At 30.5% G+C, this 22,570-nt stretch overlaps 1 protein-coding gene across 1 annotated transcript in view; it reads right to left on the bottom strand.

The window, feature by feature from the left end:
- The window catches only part of LOC105364996 (discoidin domain-containing receptor 2-like), a gene marked incomplete at its 3' end in the record, with an annotated part of 143,771 nt that overhangs the window by 10,141 nt on the left and 111,060 nt on the right, over positions 1–22,570 (bottom strand). The window contains exons 5-9 of the mRNA XM_011503041.1: positions 10,259–10,423; positions 9,275–9,408; positions 5,757–5,979; positions 3,638–3,739; positions 593–768 (exon numbers count right to left, since the gene is read on the bottom strand). Coding sequence (XP_011501343.1) covers positions 593–768; positions 3,638–3,739; positions 5,757–5,979; positions 9,275–9,408; positions 10,259–10,423 — 800 coding nt within the window. The remainder of the gene's footprint in view (positions 1–592; positions 769–3,637; positions 3,740–5,756; positions 5,980–9,274; positions 9,409–10,258; positions 10,424–22,570) is intronic.

Below are 22,570 nucleotides of genomic sequence, written 5' to 3'. Positions count from 1 at the left end.
AATTGCCGGTACTAATGCAACGATTATGACTATGAAGAGAAAAATGAGGTTAAAGTGTCGTTAAGCATAATGGTTATTTGAAGGAACTGGTAGGTAAAATGAAAAAGTAAAAATTTTTAATCTACGAAGATAATTGTAAAAACTATTAGTAAACTGTAGACACAAATTAATTAATTGCATAAAGAAATTATTATTTTACAAAAATTCATTTACAATATCTATCGTCAATTATTAATCGTATAAATAATTTTCTAAATTTAAATGAATTTAAATATAAATTTTCTGAATTTCTGAATTCAATGCATTGCTTTTCCGAGTTATTTCATAAACGCGCTTATTTTACAATTTAAATAAACTGTAATATTATATTAATGTATCCAAAAAAAAAAAAAAAAAGAAAAAGAAGAAATTGAAGTAATTACTTTCAAGTTTATCAAAAATATTTATATAATAGAAATTGTGTGGCAGAGCATTAACGGTTCGTTTCTCTATCGATCAAAACTCTGAACGCATCGTATTTCCGTAATTAACGGTGCTGCGCCAAATAAAATGCTGACTTATAATAAGTAAATTAGAAAGTAATTTCTCGTACCTTCATATTAATTGAGAAGCCAAAAGGATTTTTTAATACAGTTGGTGAACTTTGTAACTTTTGACGCCTACTGAGCAACAAGATGATAATAAAAACGAGTAAGAGAAGTAATGTTATTGCTGTGAGAACTCCAATGAGAACTTCGATGTATTCTTGATCTTCTTCCCGAGCTGTAACTGCGTGCAAATAAAAAATTATTTTCTTACATCTATCCTATAGGGGATTTATATTTAATTTATTGCAATCATAATTGTTATGATCATTGCGGATAATGTGCGATATAATTGTATAATATAATTACATAATCGCTTCAATTTTAAATATATCACTTGACAATCAATTAACTTATACCTATTATAATTTTTATCTAAACATCAAGCGCCTCAAGGTTTTTTATCTTAATTATTCGGCTTAAATTTATTTAAAATTCTGTTCATTCACATTCGTATTAAATTTTCAACTTAAAAACTTATATTTAATGGTTGATTTGCATGAATTGTTCTCCATTGATAACCGTTGAGAGTAACATTACGTTGTGGAAACATTATGCTCAGAATTAACAATAAACGTAGGAATGTTTTTTTTTTTTTTTTTATTAATTTGCAGATGCAATGAATGGCAGTCAACTTTACGTAATCGTAATCTTTCACGACAATTTTAAGTGTCGATTCTGTCGAAGGTCAATTAATCCCTACATCAGCCACTATAAATCCCGATATTTCCTTAACGATAAATTATCCATACAAACGGACAAATCAATTGGCGTAGCAAGAAAAATTGTCCACCATCTCATTGATGAAAAAATACACGTAAAACTTGCTTTACGAATGACGATGTAGTGTGAAAGTGAAATCGATTTTTATCATTGAATTTATTGTCAGTCTAGCTTTTCGCAATCGCAGACACTCGCATGTATGCGAAGAAGACTCCAAGTGAAAAAGATTTTTTTGATATAGTAAGAAAAATTTTGACAACGTGACATGTCCTTTATATTTATGTTAACATGTTAAAGCAATAATCTAGCGAACATCATAATATAATACATTTTGTCTTCTTATTAGTATTTCGAGTTTACGTTTCTCAGCTTTATGCAAGTATTATTTGTTTATCGGTTCATTCAGCGGCTTCCCTTTATGTTTTCTTCAAAATATGTTTATCGATATGATTTTGCAATTACGTAACCCTATTGTTATACTTATAGTTACAAACAGATACAATAAAGTAACGTGTTTTTCAGTATTATTGATGATAGCTTAATGCAATCGAAAATTAGTCCACCATCTTACTATTCATTGATTCTCTTTTTTGCAATATAATTCTTATTTAAAAAAAAAAAAAAAAAAAAAAAAAAAACAATAACAACATAGTAATAATAACAATATTAATAATAATAGCATAAGATGAAGAATTTCGGTATATCTCTGTGTCTTAGAACTCGTTCCTTTTTTTTGCAAATTATAATTTATATCTTATAACTCGGTGTGCGTGAATTAGCAGGACGATTATTTATTTTATTTTATAAAATATATATATATATATATATATATATATATATATATATATATACCATTATCAGCCACTATCCGAGTATAAACAATTTTAAATTACTCGTTTATAATTGTTCATATTTCATTTTTTATAAATGTCACTGAACTTTGACAACAGTATCTTATTTATTTATTTATTTATTCTATGATGTGGAACAGGATCTTCCAATTCTAATTAAAAGTTGAATAATTAATACTCTATATTTTATATGCATACATTATTATTATACAAGAGTCATTTCTATTAATACTCGATGTAATGGGGGAAAAAAAAGAAGAGAAATGGTATTGCTGTTAATTAAAAAATGTTGTACTTACTTCAAGCGTCATATTGATAAAAATATTATATTGTACTAATAGTTTTTTCTTACTTGAATCGTTAATGATACAACCAGCCTTATTATTTCATATTTTTCAATTAATAACTAAATATCGTCTTAACTTTAAACTATTAAATTTAATTTATTATATGATTTCAACTGTTCGAAAATTGAATGTCTACTCGAGAGTATAATCTTCAACGCAATTAGTTTACTGCTAAAACTTATTATTTGCTCATTCAAAAAGTGATTACGAGTTTCATAAGACGCTATATTGAAGTAAAAGATTAGAACATAAATAATAGTTGCCGAAATTTTCGGTATATTTTAGTTGAAAGTGCGCCTTTTTCAATGTAAACTATAATTAGACAGCCGATACGAAGGACTAAGGGAGGAATGTTTTCATTACTCCCTTTAACCCAGTTTCACTCGTGTGCCCGTTATTTTTGTCATGTTCTTAACTTTCTTGCGCGTCCGAAACTTCCGTTTACTTCCCCTTCCTTGTCATGCTTATACCGGTAAAGAGCGTTGCCACTTAATCCGACTAATTGTTTACGTTACGCTAAAGTTGCTACAGAATTATAAAGTATTCACCACTGAGGCGACTCTTCTGTGTAAAACACGTCTCTCCCCTCCTCTCCCGACCACCCACATAATCAATCCCCCCACTCCGTCCGTTCCATCCTACGGCGCTTCTTATAATAACTCTCATGTCATTCAAAGGCAGTTGATTCTCCTTTCCGTCCTCGTCATCCCTTCTTAATCGCATCTACTCTTCGGGAGAAGAATGGCGGCTTCATTTTCTAAATGAAGTTACTAGAGCGACGCGGAGCCCAAGATCCTCGACGACCGATAGTTCATCAAAATATAATTTGAGGCGCAGCTTAGGTTGTTAACCAAGTCGGAGGATGACGACGATCGGGCGGAAAATGGGAAAGCAAACGAATAAGAAAATAATAAAATGAAATCCTGGCGAAAAATAATAGGGGAAGAGAAGGGGAGGAATAAAAGAGTTTTAGTAGCCGAGCGACGGGCAAATGCGATTATTCGTCACGATTCGGACGGTGTTTGCTCGCAAAGTTGAAGCGGAACAGTAATGGCACTGTTTGAAAGAGAAGGAGAGAACGTCGCGTTCCCTCGGCACTTTGCGACAAGTTTGATTGCAGGTATATACGTACTCGTTTGTAAGTTGAGATCAGCGTCGTGGTTGACCGTACCAACGACGTCCTCGTTACTGATTTCGGACACAGTCTCCTCCGTGGCGTTTGCGTACGGATTCCCTGCGAATAAGATAATTGTTGATTTAGGGAATTTACGAATTTTACAGTTGGCTCGCGTCTATACGCTCACTCGCTCGCTGCTTCGTTCATCAGGCTAACGGACAACAGGAATAAAGGGCCCGGGGCCAAATTTCTCTTTTAGCATATTGGATGTATGATGGCTGGTAGGCATGTTAGAGCTACTATTATGCAATTCTAAATGCGAACTTCTCCATTTATCATCCCATTCACGCTTTTTAAACAATGTTATATTCATCTTACGGCTAATCCTCAAAACACATGCAAACACATTTATGTACACACGCATATACATATACAAATTAACGTACAAGAGAATTTTACGAAAAATTCGATAAAATTTGCTGCTTTCGATAAAACGCTGCAACGTTATATTAGTTATTTTATTAGTAAAAATATTCTGAAAGTTTTCACTATTCAAATCAAGGCTCTGACAAATTACTTAGGATTTATAAGTAATTTAATGGTAAATGTCAGCATAGTAAATATTCGATTAACCTAGCTACGCAAATTCCGAGATTCTCATTTTTTTTTTTTAAAGATTTTTTTCTTTCTTTCTTTTTTTCTTTTTCATCATCCTTTCCAATAAAATGTCGCATTTTACAATGATATTGATGAATTTTTGCTTTTTTATGAAAAAAAAGCATTAAGGCAAATAAAAAAATGGCAATCAATAATATGAACCAAAAATGTGAATCAATAATTACGGTAATATAATGTTTTTATGCGTTTTTTGTTTTTTTTTTGTTTTTTGTTTTTTGTTTTTTGTTGTTTTTAATTGTAGATTGCCACGTAGGGAATAAAAATTCTTAGCATTTGATCACATATTTCAGAAACGAGTAATTTTTTTTTGGATCTTATAAGAAGACTATTTGCAACTCATATCTCAGACTTTGTAGAATAAATTATTTTCTATCTTAGCTAATTATTTCCACATAAATTCTATTTAAATGCTATTTTCATAAACCAGCGTATTTCACTACATGCCCAATGAAAATAATATTCTTAACAAATTTTAACGACTTTCAATCATCTTAACATTTACAAATTACTTTGGATGTGATTGTTTTGTAAAACGCTAAAATGCAGTTAAAATATATTGTCGAGATTCTTTTATCTATTGACTTTAAATAAAATTTCTTTTTTACTAATGGCTTTTGATCTTTTAAATTTAAAAATTAAAATAAAATAAATACTTCATCGTTATCTTTACTCAGATTAAATTGATATCTTTTCATTTTTATTGGCATTGTATTATAATGTTATTTATTATAAACGATGTTCAGATTATTAATATTTTGTATTTGAAATCGAGTAATTTTATGTTTTACGAAAGCTTGTAGAAAAATAAAATTACTTACTTTCATTTGAATTTGCATATTGATCAAGTGCACATATTATCTAGAGAAAAAAAATTCTCGTATTTTTCGGTGATAAGGAGCAAAGTAGGTTTCGACGCAAGCGCTCCTGCTTTTCCGTCGCCTCTATTTTTAATAATAAGCTCGACGAGTGCGCTTGCGTATGCATTGAAACACAAACACACACACAAGCAAATATATATATATATATATAGATAGATAGAGAGATAGGCAGATAGATAGAGAGATAGGCAGATAGATAGATAGATAGATAGATAGATATATAGAGATATAGTTAATAGTTGTAGTTATATGTGCGCGCGCGCGCGCTCGTGTGTGTTTTGCAAGTAATTATGCTCACGTTATTAAATCGTATTATTAAAACACTTCGCCTCGATATTATAAGCCATTATTCATTCTCGTAGCACACGCAGAAAAGGCATTGTTAATTTAAATGACATGCGCATTAATTTTGCCTGGCGAGGGCTTCAATGTTAATGTAGAGAGTCGCGTTTAACGGACACTCTATATAATTCGCGCCTATTCCGTCTATCGATGAAATTGTGAGAAAAAATCGCTGGAAATTTGATGCCGTGCTTGAATTTCATGGTCGGACCACATATTGGAGGTTATATACTTACAGGAGTCGAAGGTGACCTCGGCGATCATTATCCAGCGACCGGCAAAATAAAGGCGGAACTTGAGAAACTTGCCCTGGCGTCCATGTAGGGCAATCGAGACATTACGGGCGTTCTCCAAATTCGTATCCGGAATATACGAGTAGGAGATGGGTTTCTCCATGTCCTCATCGATCTCGTCGCTGCCCTCGGCACCGCCGAATAACACTTCAGCCCGCGCGAATACCTGTTGTAAGGACAATTGCTTTTCCTTATTCTCACGTTTACTTTGTTGTAAAATTGACTTTTTCAATTATTCGACAAACAGGCTAGTAGAGTAAATTATGCCCTGGCAATAATTGACCAATGAATTTGCGTGGTATTGAAGTAATACGGTACTAGGCTCATAAATAATTTAATATATCATTCGTGACTAAGTATGATAAATACAATTCAGAAGTAATATGATCAATTAAAAATAATTAAGGTTTAGATGAATTTACATTACCTTTTGTCTTATTTCAATAATTACGCTGGATCGTGTAGACATAATTCAGCCAACAAAATGTTCTTTCATTCAATTCACATGCAACTCGATTCGAGAAAAATCATAACAAATACGTAATTTATGAAATGTATTTAATATTAGTTTAACAAGACAACAAGTAACAATTCAATAATATATTAGAACGATATATTTTCGTATATTATTTATTCAAGACGTACGTTTTCCAACAAACAATTATTAAGATAATTAATGAGCATTCATGAAAATGAATTTAATATCAAACAATAATAATTGTAACAAAGTTTCATTATTCTATTTAAATAATTTATTACCGATAACTATATTATAAAGCAATAGTCGAATCGAATTGAGGTTGATATCATTACATTGATATCTATTAGTCGACAAAAGTTATGTATGTAAAATTGCAAAAGGAGTGTTTGTTTGTACGTTATTGATAAGAAAGAGAATCCTTTTACTTTTACATCTTATCTCTTTTTTTTTTTTTTTTTTTTTTTTTTTTTTTTTGAAGGATTTTAATAGTTATTCAAGTATACCTTCAAGACCAATTCTATTTTAATAATTTATCAATTATAAAATTAACTAGGCAATATCAAATGTATTAACATCACCTGCATGACATTGCGCGATAGGTAATTGAAAAAAAGTTTTTAAAATTTTTGCCGCAGAATATAAATAGAAAGCATAATAATGCTACCAAAAATATGATAAAACAGTAACTTCGTGTACTAATAAACGTGCGAGATAATACAATTAAAAAGAAGATGGTTAAATTATATAGAATTTGTAGAATTATGTAGAGTTTTTAGTAAGTTTATATGAATATTAAACAATACGATTGGAAATTTTCATATATATATATTGTCTTTTTCATCGAGATAAAGTTGTAATTATATATTTATTCAATATAATTTATTTATAGTAATTAAAAAGTCATAATTTCAAAACACTAGATAGATTACAAGTTTCAATTACAAGAATTATAAAAGAATTATATGTCGCTGGAAAACCTTATCGCAAAATAATATTGATAAAAGCTATTGTATAAAATAATATTATAATATAGCTTTATGATGTTGGGATAAAAATATATTTCAAAATGTAATAAGATTTTAGATTTATATTGCATAGTTGTCGAATAGAATAGATTTATGGTTGCAATAGAGATGTTGTGACGATAAAAATTGGCTTTCGAAACAAGAATTATAATAAAAATCAAAGCGTTAAAGTAATGAAAATAATAAAAACAACTGACATCATTATACGACGCCATACTCTAAGAGCGACAAAATTTCTCTTTTTTTTTCTTTCTGTTTTTTTTTTCTGTAAAGAAAACTGGATTACAAATTATTAGAAAAGTGAGTCGAAGTCGTTCTTGACAATATTAAAATGTACAGAATTGCCATTGGCTTTGTAGTCAATATCATACATATAAATTGTCTTAAAGTCTCCATTTTAATAATTTTCTAATAAATATAGTAAATTAGTAAATTATACGAACTAAAATAGATTTAGATAATCGTTGCTAAGTTTTATTTAAGATTGAAACTATTAAATAAGATAAACGTAGCTGCAACATACCGAATGAATATTTACGAATTTTCGTGGTTGGATACTTTATAGATAATAAATTTAGTACATACTAAAGTATTTTTAATTTATTATTAATTATTATTTAGTATTATTTACAATAACACGAGTTTTTATTATTGAATAAATGTTTAATTTCAAAAATTAATTATTATATTTTTTGTTTTTTTGTTTTTTTTTATTAATTATTTAACGATGAAAGCTTTTTGTCACATGATTTTCAATAAATCTACTGAATTGTAAAACTTATATTTTAGAATTATTTAAAGAATATTTAAATGTTCTTTAACAACAAATTATATACCTTATATAGGTTTTTTTTTTTTTATTCGTTATATTTATAATTTCGTATATAATATATATATATATATATAATAAATATATAAGTTCGTGATATTTATAATATACATTGTTTTATAATGTGAATTTAATTTGATAGGTCTAGTTGATAGTTTAAAAAGATCGCAATTGGAAGCTTTCAAGTCATTCGAGTTAAATTTTTGTTTTATTCGATCGGTATGTGTTAAAGGATCTGTGCATAAGAAATATTGTGACACTAATTCAATGTAACGGAGGGCTTATCAATGTTTTACAAACAACAGTCCAACAGACAATTCACGATTGGGATTGAGAAAATAATTATTCATACAAGTACAAATTATAATTCCGATAGGGTCGTATTAAATTAATGCCGATGTACTTTGGATTACTTAGGATGCAAGCGAACTTTGTATGAGTCGAATACGGTAGTAATATTTATAAAGTATGTCGATTGATTGGTATCGCTCTACCGACTGGAAGTACGTTATGAGTGAAAATGACGTATTTTTTATATTTAACGATATGTCAATGTTCGATAATATTCGATTAAGATTATACATCATCAATTATATTAGAGCTCGTCGATCGGCCATTAAATAAAAAAAGGAAAAAAGGAAAAAAGGAAAAAAGAATGACATAATAATTATTTCCGTGCGACGAAATTTTAATATTACAATCGAACGTGGAATTATTAATTTTCATATGATTAAAATGTTAATAGAAAATTCAATGTTCATTCGTTTTTACATTATTGGTTGGTTATATTTTCAATGACGTCATTTTTAACATTCTGTATTAATTATTCCGTGGAGCTTGTTGCTGTTGTTATTGGAAATATTACACGTGCGGGCATTGTTGAGTCACGGCTTTTCTTACATTAATATTTATAATCAATCAACTAATATATCCAAATTTTGATAGAAATAAAGTAATTTTTTTGGCAAATATCATATGTCCCATAAAATCAACTATAATTTCAATGCTTTAAAGTTATTATTCGAATAATAATGTGCCACGGTAATGACAATTAAATGAAAATAATTTAATTAATCGAGGTTTGCTTTCATTTACCTGGCAACGATAATCAATGATAATTAATTACCTGCACATCCCTCTTAAAATAGTTGTTGGTATATATGTGCACAGCGTTAAAAGTTCTTAGATCGTCGAAGTAAAAAATTAGCTCAATGAAATTGTCGGGATAGCTGTCGCGCATCCAAGCCAGCCAACCAGTACCTGTGGATAGAAAGTTCAGCATATTTTTAGGTAAATTATTATCGCTCCCCAATCCCGGCTATTATTACCCATCGGCAATTTTCAATTTTACTTTCTAATGAAATTTTAAGATTTGCTAGGCTATTATAATCGACGATTGACCGTTTGTTGTCGTCAAGAATGATGGCACGTAATTGCTGTCCTCGCTCGCAATGCCAATGCGCTTATTCTTCTTCTTTATTATTTTTTTTTCCCCCTTTTTTTTTTTAATTTAAAATTATATTCTCTTGAACCTTCATGGTTTGAGTATCATATTTTCGTAGATATTGATCCTTACTGGTAGCAATATTACGTAAATACTAATATCAAATACTAGCGTAACTTGGCCTAATGAGAATGCCGTGAAAATTGCCGTTTGCAACAACTCCCGAGATAATCGTGATTTTTCCACTTTGAAAATCTATTATCGCGCAAGCCTCTGTGTCATTTAAAGTGCGATGATCATGACGAATGAGCACCCATGCTGTAGTTATGACAAAGTTAAAGTTGCGTCATAGAGCTCTTAATGCGCGATGGTGGCCGGGAGGGAGGTTTCTGAGAGGAGCGCCAGAAGAAATATGCAAGCATATTCATAAAGAGTTAAATTTCGTAGTCGAGATAAGGATCTAGAGAGTGTAATGGTCACGTCTATCCTAAGTAAAAACAGTAGGGGAATAATCTTTAATCCGTAATAGCGAAACACGCAAAGTCGCGCACGGGCGGTGAGTCAGTTGGCGCTGACAAACGCTCGGTCGTACTTGACATGGCCGCGGGGTCGACTCGCGGGGCCGATAGAGGGGCGAGAGGGTGACGATAAGACGATAAAGCTCACCTCTTTCGTAAGCGATGTCCTGCCTGTAATTGTCGGCGCCGGTCTCGCCATCGATCAGTCGGCCGAGGCCTCCCGACAGTCTTCCGTCTTGTCGGACACCGTCGTAGGAGGTGTCGCTGAGCTCCGCGACCGGCGATTCCGAAATTGTATAGCTTACCACGCCACCTGAAAAGTGTCCTTGCGTTACTCTCATCCTTTTACATCACGATATCTCTTATCTCGCGTCCCCAGGATTCTGCTTTATTATTATTATTATTATTGTTATTATTATTATTATTGTTGTTGTTGTTGTTGTTGTTGTTGTTGTTGTTGTTGTTGTTGTTGTTGTTGTTGTTGTTGTTGTTGTTGTTGTTGTTGTTGTTGTTGTTGTTGTTGTTGTTGTTGTTGTTATTATTATTATTATTATTTTACGAGTACGCTAGTTAGGGGTAGTTGGGAGAAGTCGTCACGGAAGTGTAAGTGGCATATCTCCTTTTTTTACATTGAAGTCGCCGTCACACGATGTCTCGCGTTATTTCCAAAGCAAGACGATGTATTGAAAATTGAGAAAAATTGATGTTCTAAATATAGAGAAACGTTAGAATTAGCAGGTTACAAGGAGCGCCTATATTGTGTGAACGAATGACAATTTTCAATCAATAATAACGATTGTTCCATTCAAATCCAATATTTATCGAGGACTCTGCTCTATATAAATATGCCAAAACTTCGTCCGCCCATATATAGATTCAAGTGTAATATAATTATTTCATATGAATTGATTAGTAGTGGACGCGGATAAATTAGTGCCCGTAAGCGTAATCTTTTTAATGCAACTGATTCGATTTTACAAACGTAGAACAGAATCATAGATCAATAAATGTAAGTATCATCTATTTCAGTTCGAAGAACTATACTAATTACATATTGAGTGACATAATGAAATTTTAATTTGCTGATAAAGTGAGATAATTAATTACGCTTCTAGCTATGGAATTTAATTTATTAGCAAAATAAAGTATATACGCTAGACCTAAAACTTACTTAATTTGCCTTAAATCGATCAAATTTTATTAACATTTTTCTTTTCTAACGAATCCCCGACTATCAGCTAATGAAATTTAATAATTATATATAAAATTTTTCCATCCCCTATTAATTGTTTAAATTTCTGTTTGAAAATTTGAAGAATACGAATACTCTCTTTCGAATGATATTTCGTATAACCGATTACAACTTATAATCGATACAACTTATGTAATTCTATTTAAATAAATTCTTTATAATACATTCATTATAAATAATAATACAATGAAGTAAAAAGATTGCACCATACATAATAATATTTTAATTCACATATTCACAAAATTTAAATAATAAGTATTTTACATGAGATGAAAATAAAATATATATATATATATATATATATATATATATATATGGTATTGACTGGTTTTGGAAATTAATATAAATAAAGTAACGTTGGTGTTAATGTTTTTTTTTATACGTAGAAATACTAAGAAAGTGTGTATTATATGTAAAAAAAAAAAAAAAAAAAAAAAAAAAAAAAAAAAAAAAGGCCCCAAGTATAGAATTGATCACGATGGCAATTGACCTCCAAGTATTATCAATATATTATTCATTATCGATAATTAAAATTCTGATTTTCATACTTACTATCTCGCGATACATAATATTATCTCCAAGGAAATATTCCTTCTCCCACATCCTTCATTATTCATGTACATCGTACTACATAATAAAGCGACGCCTATAAATTAACCATTAGCATAATTAATAAATCTGTTTTTAATAATATTGCGAATACTCGAAGAAAAGTTATAAAGCCGCTTTGAGGCAATTAGCATCGAGTTGGTTCGTTTAATTAATTTAAAGCTCTGGAGCGGCACTGTCGCCGAGCCGATCATCCGAATACTATCGACGATATAATAATTGACGAGGGCCCGTAATGCTCGCTCAATGCCATACAAATTACCAATACGAAGCCGGACGCAATCGAGGATACGCTATAATGAGAAGTGAGGAGGGTCGTCGATTGTGACACGAGTGGTAGGGGGAGGTTCGGTAAATGGAGGTAGCCAAAGCTACAGAGAACGTCGCAGCTTCGGCAATTGGCTTAGTCCGATCATCTCGTGGAATAATGGCGATAAGAAGGGATCGGGTTCATCGGGTGTACGCAAGAGGATAGAGCCGATCGCTTGATCGCTTGCCTGGGAGAGGATCGTAGTCTTATCTCCGCGATTTAGGCGTTGCGTGGGAGTAAGTGCCGACGGTGGTGCGCATGCTCCCGCGAATGTGCGACCCCAGCGTTTGGACGGCCAAGGGCGTCCCATTGGTTCCGCGGCGGGAAGTTCGTTGGTTCGCTGTTTGTGGAATGTAAAGTGGATAGAACGTGGATGATAAACTTATCGTTGCGGCTCAATTCGATAGTTTATCGATTTATTTGGATATTTCGGCAGTACGACTTTATAACATAACAACAATAAGTGTATCATCGAAAATAAAAAAAAAAAAAACCAACAAACAAACAAAAATCTAACAGTTACATGATCAAAATAGCAGATTAGATCGATTAAATTATACTTTGTAAATAATGTAAGCAATATTTCCATGTCCCCGTGCACTAGGATATTACGATTTTCCTCAATAATTCGAAATTGTAAACGGTGCGACGCAAGAAACTCGCGTAGTTGGTAAGTTTCGCGAAGAGGATATTAAGTAGCCTTTTTCAAATATTATTTACCTCATAACAATTTGCAAGCTTATAATGACGAGGTTATTACGGTAAATACTTTACCAGCCTCCTCTCGCTGCACATCTAATTCTCTCGCGTTTCCAGAAAGTATGTCTAAGTGTTCGGGTTTATCTTGTCTGCTGCGCTCGAGAAAATAGCGGTATGAAGATTAAGAAAAAGAAAGAGGAATGAAGGGAGGGAATCGGAAAGCGAGAGAGAGAGAGAGAGAGAGAGAGAGAGAGAGAGAGAGAGATAGAGAGAGAGAGTAGTAGTAGTAGTAAAAGATGTATAAAAAATAGACGAGGAGGAGGAGGACATTATTATAAAGGACGTCGTCGTTTTATTAGAACAGCGAAAACAGCGTAGACAACGGTCGCTTAACCTTTCCAGCTAAAAGAATCAAAAAGAATAACAAAACTACTTTTCTGAGGGTAGAAATGGGGGGAGGTGGGGTGGTGGGGATGATGGTGGAAAGTAGCGTTATTTCTTTCTTATTCAAGTGAAACTACATGGCTCACTCGAAGCGACTCGGACAGACAATGTTCCACAGTTATTAAAAAAGAAATTCAATCGTGACGCGGCTGTATTGATTTTTCCTCTTGACTTTCCTTTTTCTTCCCCCCCCCCTCTTACATTTTTACGTTCCTTTATTCGCTGATCATTTATTGCACGCGAGACTCTGTATACGCTGTGTACGTACGACATAAATAGGGATAATAATTGTGGTACCGTAGAACGAGAGCGAGTCGACCCTTTTAGCCAAATATTAGTTGGTACTTGGCTTTTCATTTATCAGACTTTATTATACTTAGCGTGCCACCGTGCATCGTTTTTCTCTAAAATCATACGATGTATTATTGCAGTGAAAAATTTTTCTTCCCTATAAATTTGGATGATGATATACCTCCAATGTTATTAAAATAATAAACATCAATCTTTCATTTATTACGCATTATGAGAGCCCATATACGTAGAGCTTTTAATTTTAATAAAATTTCATTTATTTATTACAATATATATTTACACATTGTATATATTTATTACATTTTACGTCTTATATAACATTATGTAATATATATTTTTTATATTTTTATATGAAATATTGTGTCATGTTCGTGTCATGAATATTTTTGATAATTTTATATGCTCTTGCAATTTTAAAGCTGCATTTACATATTTGCTCGATATAAATTAATTATTAATCTTTTCATATCTTACAAATCAAACTGACAGAGTGAATTATCATGTTTCGTTCAAGCATGGGATAAATAAATTGAATTATTGAGTGACAATTGAGGTATATTATAGAAATTTTGAAAATGTTACAATAATATTATTAGGAACAAAATTTTTGTATTTTAAAAGTTTGGCCATAAATCTGGTTTAATAATCATCAAATAACAGAAATCAAAATTTTACAATAATCTTCGATACTTTCGATCGAGCAATTTAGGTCTTATTATTATTGCGTTAACTTTGGATTTTTGGAACGAAATTATAATTTATAGCATGAATACTACGATTTCTTAATCTTTTGTTTTACTCAATACATTAATGGTAATTTTTCATTTTCACGTATGATTTATGAAACATGAATGCCAATTCTCACGATGCTTAATTAAAAAACATATGTAAATATTAAGGACTTTTGAAGATTAATGCTTTCATTAATAATTTAATATAATTCCAAAATGGACCAAATGTAAATGTCGCCGAAATATTTTACAATGTAAAACGTGTGAGTGGGCTGAAAGGAACAATATAGCGTAGATTTTCAGAATAATTGTTCATGCGTCTTTCTGCGCTTACGTACAAAATGGAAAAATCACTGGAGCGAATACAGATGAGAAGGTTCAACAGTAGTTATACATCGGCAACCAAGTCTGGCAAATTAATTTTCGCTCACCACTTGTCAAGAGTATATTATTCTACGAGAAAAAAGGAAAAACTTGAGAAAAACGGGGACTAAAACGATGTTTTGGCGCGTAAGCCCAGTCAGTCTTTCCCCTACGGTATTCTTTCATCTTTGACTTCGCAATACACAAACGCCATACACAAGCTCACCCCCCCCCCTCTCCCCACCCCTCCCCCCTCACCCCTCACCGCTCATCCCTCACCCCTCACCCCACTCCCCACCCCGACACGCATGAAAGCATACGTATGCGCGCGCGCGAGGGCGAACGCTCAAGCACGTATTGTGTTATGTATATACATGCATACATAAAAGGGAAAAAGAGAACTAAAATGTGAATTCATACTTATTATTTAGTTCTATCTTTATCTATCATAATCAAATTATTACAATTAATAATACTGTGTAATGTTAGTTAAATAGTGAAATAATGAAATTTTTTCAACTCTTATTAGAAAATAATATATTCATATTCTACAATATTTGACGGTAAAAGAGAGATCTTGGCAAGTTTAAGGATTAAAAACAAAAAATTACCTTCTATGTTTATCGAATTCAAATTGCATCTCTTTCATTTTTTATTTCCATCGAACAATTATCTAAAATATCTAGAGTACATTTTCTGTTGAGCCTATTCTATTCGAGATAATTCAATAAAATTCGTTTAATTCTTCTGCACATTATAACTAGAAAATATTGCAAAATTAACTATACCAGCATAAATAAATATATTTTTAACTTTTATCAAAAAATTCAATTTTGCGTGCTTTATTTTATTTGGCTGAAAGTATAACTTTTTGAAAATTTTATAATATATATTTTTACATTAGGATGGTCGATTATTTATTTCTCTCTCTCTCTCCCTCTCTCTCTCTCTCTCTCTCTCTCTCTCTCTCTCTCTATCGATCTATCTATCTATCTATCTATCTATCTCTAGAAACGTAATTTTAGGTAGTGAAATTTAAAATATTATTCCAATTAATTCGTTATATTTAATTTAATGTCATAAATAATAATAATTAAAATTCCGTATAATTAATAAAGTCATTAAACAGTAAATCACAAGAAATTCGTAATTACTATTCGTTTCAAATTTTAGATTCTAATGTAGAATGTAATTAAAGATTTTGAAAGGAAAAGTAATGGAAAGTAAATTCCAAGGAGAGTTCGATCAACTGGGCATTTCTTTACTGTTTAATTTCAATTAAAGATTCACCAAAAGAATTTTGGCCCAATTTATATTTCTTAATAAAATGTCGTAAGTGTTTCTATTTAGCACAAATTATATTGCTAAAAATTCTTGATTTTATCTGTAAATAGCTATTTTCAAATTACTAATATTGTTTGATATGTCTCATTATTTTCAATTAATTATCGGTCTAAACACATAATCGCCGCATGGCCTAATAATTTTACTTTCTCCACAATATATATATATAGCGAGTGCATATTAAAATCGGTAAAAATATCCAGTAGTTATAACTTGAAAGTAATACCGGTTTACGTATTTTTCGAGGCGTCTTGAGAGAAAACGAAGAAATGAATTTCTCTAGCGTATAAGTCAAATTGCCGTCAGTCGTGATCCAAGGTGTACTCGCGCACTCGGGCACTCGCGCACTCGCGCAAAGGACTCTTGTAATTCAGCTGGTCGAGAAAGAATATTTAAAAGTTCATGCCTCAGGTAAAAAGTTATATTGGAAAGAATGAAGGTCTACAAAAACAAATAAAGAGAATATGAAGGTGACATTTGGTAAGGATAGACGAGATATTTTATTTAAAAAACTAAAACTATTTTCAAGCTTGTTCCGAGATGTTTTAGTACGGCGTTACTTATCATTAACCTTCTACACTTATCATACTTTCAGCTAATGAAGAATCCAAATCAATTAATTTTTATATAGTATGTGCTGCATAGTATTTAAAAATTTTTTTTTTTAAACAATATTTCTATAAACTTCCTTTTAAAATTCTTTTCTCGGGCATCTTGGACGATGTTCCTATAAATATGTAATTCTGCATTACCTTCAATTTATAAGTTTTAGATCCTTTTCGTGAATTAAATATTCCTTCTGTGATTATTCGAAACGTTGTATAAAGCATTTTTATGAATATCTTTCATCTTCTTTCTTTTTTTACTCAATGCATCATGTAATGTAGATATATTTTATATTACTATAATCGATATTATGAATTATGCAAATGGCTAAATGTCATAAGCATATATCATGCTGGTAATACTGTAATTTCTGTTAATTAATATATTGTGTAAGAGTGGTGTTTATGTTCTTCAAATGTATTTCATAAATAAAAAAAATATATATATATATATTGTAATTGTGATTTATTGCAATACATTTTTATATTGTTTATTAGAATATAATTTTCAAAATGTCCTTAGCTCCCTTGACACATTAGTAAAAACAAAAATTAATTATGATCGCCACAACCATTTAAATGTTAAAAATGTTTATTTTTCACGTAACTGCTTATCAGTATTAGAGCTTTAAAAGCATATTATAAAGCGAAAATATATGTATTATCATTTTATAAAATTCCGAGTGATGTGTTATTTTGAAATTGTACAATACAATCAGTTTAGTTATCTCTTAAAGTTGAATGTTTCTTTGAAATTTTTCATTTTCATAACTAAAATTGTAACAAAAGCAAAAAGAAAAAAAAAACAGAAAAAGAAAAAAAAAGGTAAAAGAAAACATAAAAATGTTTTTTTGATTTTATAAGAATCTTTTTTATTTTTATGACAGAAATTTAACAATATTTCGAGCTTTTATGCTTATATTGTCCTCCTTTTTGCGATGTTGCGATTTACGTCAAGTAAAATTTACATAACTGATAATAAAGTAAATGAAGAACGTTAACTTGAGATGGCAATATTTTCATTTAGTTGAAGTATGTAATTACTTTTATTTTTCAGAATAAATATGTATATATATATATATATATATATATATATATATATATATATATATATTGGGTTAATATTCTTTCTTTCTTTATTAATTAAAGTCGACTGATATTTTAAGTTCGGTGATTATTAGTTATGTAGATTTTATTGACTTAGTCGTTTTATATTATTATACATGTTCATTACTTAGATAATTTTTTTGAATAGTGAATTTTGATAGTTTTGAATGAAAAATGGAATATCGTGATAGTGCTGCATTATTGTCGAATTATTGCATTATTTTTTATAAATTACCTACGGGTGATATCGAATTGTCGCGCAAGAATAATGAAAAAATATATGAATAAATGAAATATGCTTGGTACATTTGAGGGAACAATATTTTATATATTTTTTAATGGTTGTTACAAAATTTTTTAATAATTATGTCTTAAGCAGACTTATGATGTTACAGTTGAAGTACACTTTTTATTACGATTTTAATCAAAATCTTACGCCATAGAACATTAATTCAATGCCCAGCCTATTATTCAAAAAGAATGCACTCACAAAGTCTAAATGTAGTGTTGTCCAGATGATTTTTGTGAATATAATAAAGTCGAGGCACAATCATCATTCCGTTCCATGTAATTTGAAATTTGAAAAGAATAAATATAAGGATGGGAATGACATGTTGGGAATGACTATGAAAGAAAATACTTTGCCGAATTGTGACACGTATGATCCGGACGCTTACGAAAGGTAGTGTGAGTGGCGCCGAGCGAAAAGTCCGTCGACGCTTGTCAGAATGGCAAGTCCGTCGATGTCGCTACGAGGACGTCACTGTTTCGTTGGAGTCAGTGAAGCCGGAGATGCAGCCTCCTAGAGACTCAGTTATTCACGGACCGAGCCGCCGGGACGATGGGGGCGAAGATGGTGAACGGTGACGAGTGATGGGAAGCGTAGACAGAGATGCGATGCGAACGCACATGAAGGAATCGAGTATTGATGATGTTAATACAGCATCGGAGAGGAGTGCCGAGGGTCTGGTGCGAGGCAAACGAAGAAATGCCGTAGAGATGGATAATGTCATAAGCTGGGTAAAGGCATATTTTCTATATAAGAGAGAAACTCGAGAGTTTTGGCAAGAACTCGAGCAAGAACGAGGTCTGAGGAAGAATTGGTCTTTCGTGGTAGGCGTGAGGATGTCATCGAGTCCACCTGGGAGAGACATCGAAAGTGAGAGAGAATTCGCAAAGGTCGAAGATGATGCAGGGATTTAAGCGTGAATATGAAATGAAGAGAGCGAGAGAGAGGTTTGTTCGGGGAAAATCCAAGCTTCGGGATACGAAGGTGAAGAGGGACTAGTCGGGCTTAACGCGTTGCGACGATGAGGGAAGAAGGATGGAGGGGAAACAATATCCTAGTAAGGTCTGAGCCAGAAGTATGAATGTAGACATTTTAATTTATTTATTAGCAGACGAATTATTGAATGCATATTGTTATGTAAATTTTGTGATTATTAGTGTAGCATACTATAAATATAACATATTCTTATCAATAAAGTCACTGGATCAAGTAAATCAAAAGATCTCTTTCATGTTACAAACTGAATAAATGTTATATAATAAAATAATCATTCAAAAGAATAAATTTCAGCTTTGATGAGGAAATTCATTATTTGATAACAAAACAATACATATGAATTATATATATTTATTATCAAGCAATATTATGTGTTTGAAAATCGTAACTCGCAAAGTAATAGATATCGATGAAAAATTCTTAATCTTTATTAACTGGCATATTGCTAAAATTTTAAAGAAGTCAAACTTTCATGTACATGCTCGAGAAAACTATTTTACTTGGGTGAATATATTTTTATTATAAAAATGGTAGAAAGTAATTTAAAATTGCTGTCTTAACTTGGTCTAACTCTTTATGGGGATACGACTTGAATTGTAATATTTTATTGATAAAGTATCTATTAGTTATAATTTATAGATGTAATAATATTTCTAAATATATATATATATATATATATATAAATATAAGTATTATAGTTGAATTTAATATAATCACATAATTGTATTATGAAAATACATATTTTTGAATCGAATAATGAAATATCTAATGTAGAAATAAATTGGAGAATGAGATCAAATGAATCATCTAAAAACTGAATATATTCTACTGATTTTTATAAGATTTAAGTAATTGGAAAAAGTATATATAATTTATATATTGTGTATAAATTGGAATATGAATTTATGAATTTTATTAAAGATTATGATAAGATTTAAGAGAATTTTTCTATATACCATACTGGATTTATAATTTTTATTTTATAGTCTTCCACCTGCGTATTTTACAACGTAGTATTAGTACAGCTGCACTCAAATATTATTAAGCAAGGCTCTTATTAAAATATTATGCCGACGAACAATTATATATGTGGGCATGCGCGTACGTAAATAAAAAATAACGCAAATAAAATTTATGCTGAAGAGATTGAAATGCTCCTCTCAATAGCTGTTCATCTCACATGAAATACAAACATTAAATCTAATATTTTATTACATAAGTGATGGTGTGAGCGACAATTATAGAAATGACGAACAATAGATGAAGATAAATGTTAATAATTAAATTTGCCTTTTAATGGTTTTTTTTTTTTTTTTTTTTCTTTTTATAAACATTTAAAATGCCCTGCAGTTATAAGATAAAATTACATTAATCCGTTGAAAAGATGTAGCCTTATTTGTAATTGAAATTCTGCGATAATAAATTTAATACGCTATTTTAAACAGCTGTTTCAGTTTCACGAGATCACTAAAGATCTAATGAAAATACTTTGTTATGTAATATTGCACGTGTAATTGTTATTACGCCTTTATCACGTAGAGTAAAAATGCGTCAAAAAGAAAAATGTAAAACAATTTAATAATTAAATAAAAAACAATTGAGTTAATTAATGTTGCTATTATTGATATTATTCTATTTTGTTCTTTTATTGTATACCGTACGTGGGGTTTTATTAGTGAGATGATCAAGAAAGGAAATGTCGGAAAGGAAGTGAAGTGGGACATCGAGTTTACCGAGAAATGATGATAGAAGAGAATCGAAACATTATACTTTAGGGACTGAAATATAAAATCGTCACCTACAATGTCGGAATTTCTTTTTCTTTTTCTTTTTTTTTTTTTCCACTGACCTACCCGAGATGCAGCAACGATAAATAACACTGTGAACGTCCTTTTTCAATTCATTCAAGAGGATAAAAACTACGTCCGACATCTGACAATTTCGAGGTTTTATTATTTGTGGAGGTGGAGTTGTATAGGCCAGTGAGGACTTTACACAAGTTATCACCTTGGTTGGCAGATTTCCCCAGTAGTTTTGTTGAAATATGTAACCAGAAGTTTTCCTAACCGTCAATTCGTTATAGATAATTTCCGCCCGATTTCTCTCGATTCCAAAGTATTACAGAATTTAAATAATTATAAAGAGCCTATGCGTTGAAATTCATTCGTTCTATTCTATTTTAATCGATTTACGTGATTTTTTATTTAAAATTTTTATTATAAATAATAATCGGTGAAAATTCATCAATTACTATTTGTTATTAAAAAGCAGCCTAGCGTTAAACATAAAATGAAGAATGATTGTAATGAAATGAAAAATAAAAACAAAGAAAACAAAAAAAAAAGAAAAAAAAAGAAAAATGATAAAAATACAAAACAAAAACTGCACAGTTTAGAAGATAATCTGCCTCAATGGTCGGTAGATCTACCTTGAAAAAGTGCAGGATTAAATAATTGATGTCAAGCTTCGGCGAGTTACAGGAAAAAAAATTCGTTGGATAATAGGAACGAGCCGAACGTAGTTAGTTTCTTTCACGGTTATTCTTATTGTGAAATAAGAAGCCATTTAAGCAATTTATATAATACTTGGTAGCAATAAATTTATAAATAAAAAACGAAAAATAATATAAAAGTAATATATTCATTAAAATTTTTAATTAGTCATTGTATTAATATTTCACATTTAATTATATCTATAAATATATATTATTAATTATTTGATTAAACTATCAAGGCGTTTGATATTGACTACGTCGATAATGTTATTTATGCTAAAATGAACAAATCCGATTTAGTCGGAGTTATTAGGGTTTACAAGATTTGTCATCTAATAATTATCTAATAATGTTTACGAGATAAAAATGTTAAATATAAGCGAATTTAATTGAATATAAACTATATGAAATGAGAAAGAATGACTTTTAATGACAGGTAAGTGTTAAATATTAATAAGTTTCTTTTCAGGTAAGAAAAATTTTTTTCCCCTACTTTCTTATCTTAAGAAAAAAATTTAAGATTTTATCTTTGACTTTACTCGAGCTTTATCGATATAACTGTAAAGTCAAAGAAAACTTTCTTCGAATTCACGAAAGAAGATTCTACCAAATCAGATTATAAATTAAATTAAAATTAATTATAAAAAAATTAAATAAACAAATGTTTTTTAAAAATTGAATAAAATTATGAGTTCCTTTTTCTTAGAAATGAATTTAAATTACGGCAAATTTTATTATTTAGAAGGAAAATTACAAAAAAAAGCATATAGTTATAATTATTATATTTAGAAACTTTCACGATCCAAGTCTGCGTTTTATTAAGTAACCGTGGCATTATTAATCATGTAATAAAATTAATGCAACTAGTATAAAAATGTATTATTTATGTTTTCTTTATCATGATA

Source organism: Ceratosolen solmsi, unplaced genomic scaffold (assembly GCF_000503995.2).
Source record: "Ceratosolen solmsi marchali unplaced genomic scaffold, CerSol_1.0 scaffold61, whole genome shotgun sequence".
NCBI lineage: Eukaryota > Metazoa > Arthropoda > Insecta > Hymenoptera > Agaonidae > Ceratosolen > Ceratosolen solmsi.
Note: the sequence above shows the minus strand (reverse complement) of the source record. Positions and strands in the feature narration are given on the sequence as shown.